Raw genomic sequence first — 3,083 nt, 5'->3', positions numbered from 1 at the left:
CTACATTTCCTGGACCATCACAGCTAGGACAACACACTAACTCTTTATGTGAACCATTTAAATTGGAATGTTAAGCAATTAAGCATATGCTTAGGGCTTGATAAGGTGGCACCTCCTATCATGAGGAGTTCAATAGGGCTTTTGAAGATTATTTTTGACCCTACCTTCTCCTGTCACAACCTTCCAAGTCTGTTATATTCCCCTGAGCATTATTTATTTATATTACACAGAAAACCTTTAAATTAATACAAAATATTAAGAGACAGCAGAACAGAATATTTATTTGTCTTATTTCTATAAAATGCATATTTTTCTATTAAAAATAATTTATCTATTTCAAAGAGTGCATTCCTAAAGTATATGCTCAGCTAACCTGTTAAACTGAAGAAAAAAATTGCTAGCTAGGATGATAGCAGCTGCCAGAGTGAGAACTCTTCCTTCCCCAGTCATCACAATAATATGTGAATTGCAGAAAATAATTAGGACTATTTAGATGTTAAATTATGGAGAATAGTTCCCTCTCTCCAGCCAAGAAATCTGTAGATACTCTAATCAAATACTAAAAAAGCATTTCCAAGATAGTTACATAACCAGAAGGGTTGTCAGCTACAACTGACATGGATAAAGAGACGGACGGGGAAAGAATCAGAGTTGCTATGAGGTTTTAGCTTAATTTAATCACTTAAAAACTAGTCTTTTTTTTTTTTTTTTTTTTTTTTTAACAGGGACAAGTTTCAGTGGCTTAACCAACTTGAAGTTTGTTTATTCAAATTGATTAGTTTATATAACAGCTTTGTAGTTTTTTAACTTGCCATCTGTTCAAAAGGGGACAGATTCCATCCCCCTCTCATGCCAACTGCTGCTGTATCAGGCTGAGTCTGCAGCTTAGGAGTCAGTTTCCATAGCGCAATCATTCTATTCACACACATTAAGAAAAAAAATTGGCAGGTATTTTAAAGGCTTTAAAAGGATTGCTTCTTTTTTAATTTGATTATTTTTCTGTGATCTATAGGACATTGAGTTTTCTGGAGTGGCATGAAATATATTTTATTCATAATGTTCTTGGACAAGACAGAAATGTAAAAAAAAACATTATTTTGACTGTAAAAAGATAGGGTTATAATTGTTTTATATGATCAATGGCAATTAAACCTGACCCAAAAATGTATTTACCTGCAATGAAGAAAGTTTTACTGCAGTCAGCATAATTTCCAAGTTGTCATCTGTTCTAGTATGCAAAGGTGTCTAATTTCAAGTTACAACATTATAGACACCACATTTTCTACTGTGAAAAATGTAAAACTTACCTTTTAGAATTAAATCCCAAATCAAAATATTAATGTGCACCAAAGTTAGCATTATCTGAAATCCTTGTTTGAAATATTTCCTTAAAAAAAAATTAAATACTCAATCAGAAAAGCTATATTAGCTATGTTATATTAACAATAAGTAAACTTATTTCCTTTGCCACCACAAGAAAGTACACTGTGAATGATTAGCCCCTTTAATTTGATTTGATGCATTAAAGGTTTTAACTTTGCATAACGCTGAAGATTAAATAATCAACAAAATCTTAAATCAATGACTTAAGTCCTATTGTTATATGCATTTTAGTCGTTTCCTTTAAACCATTTTTTGGCATTCTTAGTGGCTTCTACAGCCAATGTATATAGTTACTTAACCTGCTGTGACTTTCAAAGGGGGAGGAGGAGAAGCTTATGAACTCTTTCTACAGATAACCCGAATGCCCAATTTTGTCACAGAGATAACGAAAAGCTGCCATAACTTTACTGACTGGTGGACACTAGATAAAGCATATAAGTATTCCTAAATTTTCCATTTAAGACCTACAAGTCATTTTCTTTAATCCTCTGGTGCACAGACAGCTGTCCCTTTAAATGTCTATAGAGTATGAGTGACAGCTCTAACTGGGCCCAGACAGGGCTCTCTGGGGCTGCCTCTGGCGTCTGAGCTCTTATTGCTGTGAATAATACATAAGAACCAAAGGGGGAAGGGGAGAACTGACCGAGGCTTAGATTTAAAGCTGTAAAGATCAGCATAGCCTAACAGCACCTCCCCACCTTAAAGAAAGGAAACCCCCACCTTGACCTGCTCTATGATAAAGGCAATTTAACAGCCACCTAGTTTCATCGAAGCTGCAAATCGAAGTCTGAATTCCTCTAGAACTGGCAGTGGTAAGTCATAGCTAGGCCAGTTTGAAAGGGGGAAAGAAGTCAAAGCAGGGTATCATTATGCAGCACTCAGACCAGGGCTGGCTCGATGCTGCTAAATGGCAAGAGTGCAACACGGGAGCAAGCTGCCAAACATGTTGGAACAAACCAAAAATGCCAGCGTGCGGCGGAGACAGACAAGCACGCTCCCACACTCTGGTTTAGAGGAACCTGCTTATTATGCAGGAAGGAGAAGCAGCTATTAGTCACAGGGAAAGGAGCAATTTGGGGGGCAGTTTTGGGAAACCCGCCCCTAAGTCAGCCCTTAGTCGGAAAGGGGTTGCCAAGGGAAAAGGGTGGCCAGATCCAGGCATCCATCCAATCCAAAAAGCAGCAGGCAGCCTGTTATCCTCACAGCCAGGCAGCTGCGCAGCCGCGCGACCACTCTGAGCTCCCGGTCCATGGCTGGGAAGCGTGATGAGAAGCGCGCTCGGCCTTTTGGATCCAAGCCTGCTGGCACCGGGGAGAGCGCAGGCAGAAAAAGAAACGCTCCATCAGCGCCTTTCTGTCCCTGGGTCCTGCGCTGCCCAGGGCAAAAAGAAACCGAGCCAGCCCCTTGCCCCACTGCAATCAATGTGAGGGAGAGGAATGAGTAAGGGGGGAGGAGAGAGACGGAGACAGGAGGCAGGTGAGGATCTTGCCATAAAGCCAGGAGCTCAGCACAGCCCAATCCCCCTGCCCGGGACACGGCAGCCACTCTGCACGGCTCCCCGGGCTCCCGCTTCCCCGGGCAGACTCCGCAGGCAGGAAGGAGCCGCTGCCCGCACTGGGGTCCAGCCTGGAAAGCGCCATGGAGGGGCACGGCGGAGAGATGAGACCCCCCCAAAAAGCACGAGGGGTCCGCCGCCCCCT

The 3,083-nt window shown here is 41.8% G+C and overlaps 1 protein-coding gene across 2 annotated transcripts in view; it reads right to left on the bottom strand.

Moving 5' to 3' along the window:
* ELL2 (elongation factor for RNA polymerase II 2) overlaps positions 1 to 3,083 on the bottom strand; it is a 70,470-nt gene that overhangs the window by 64,078 nt on the left and 3,309 nt on the right. The window contains exon 1 of one of the 2 annotated variants that reach the window (XM_025199106.1): positions 1,174 to 1,221. The exons of the other annotated variant lie outside the window; for it this stretch is intronic. Within the exon in view, the coding sequence (XP_025054891.1) occupies positions 1,174 to 1,206 (33 nt within the window). The 5' untranslated portion in view covers positions 1,207 to 1,221. Of the gene's footprint in view, positions 1 to 1,173; positions 1,222 to 3,083 lie in introns of those variants that run through there. 2 annotated transcript variants of the gene reach the window in all.

This window comes from Alligator sinensis, unplaced genomic scaffold (assembly GCF_000455745.1).
Source record: "Alligator sinensis unplaced genomic scaffold, ASM45574v1 scaffold223_1, whole genome shotgun sequence".
NCBI lineage: Eukaryota > Metazoa > Chordata > Crocodylia > Alligatoridae > Alligator > Alligator sinensis.
The sequence above is the reverse complement of the archived record's forward strand: the minus strand, read 5'-3'. Positions and strand labels throughout refer to the sequence as shown.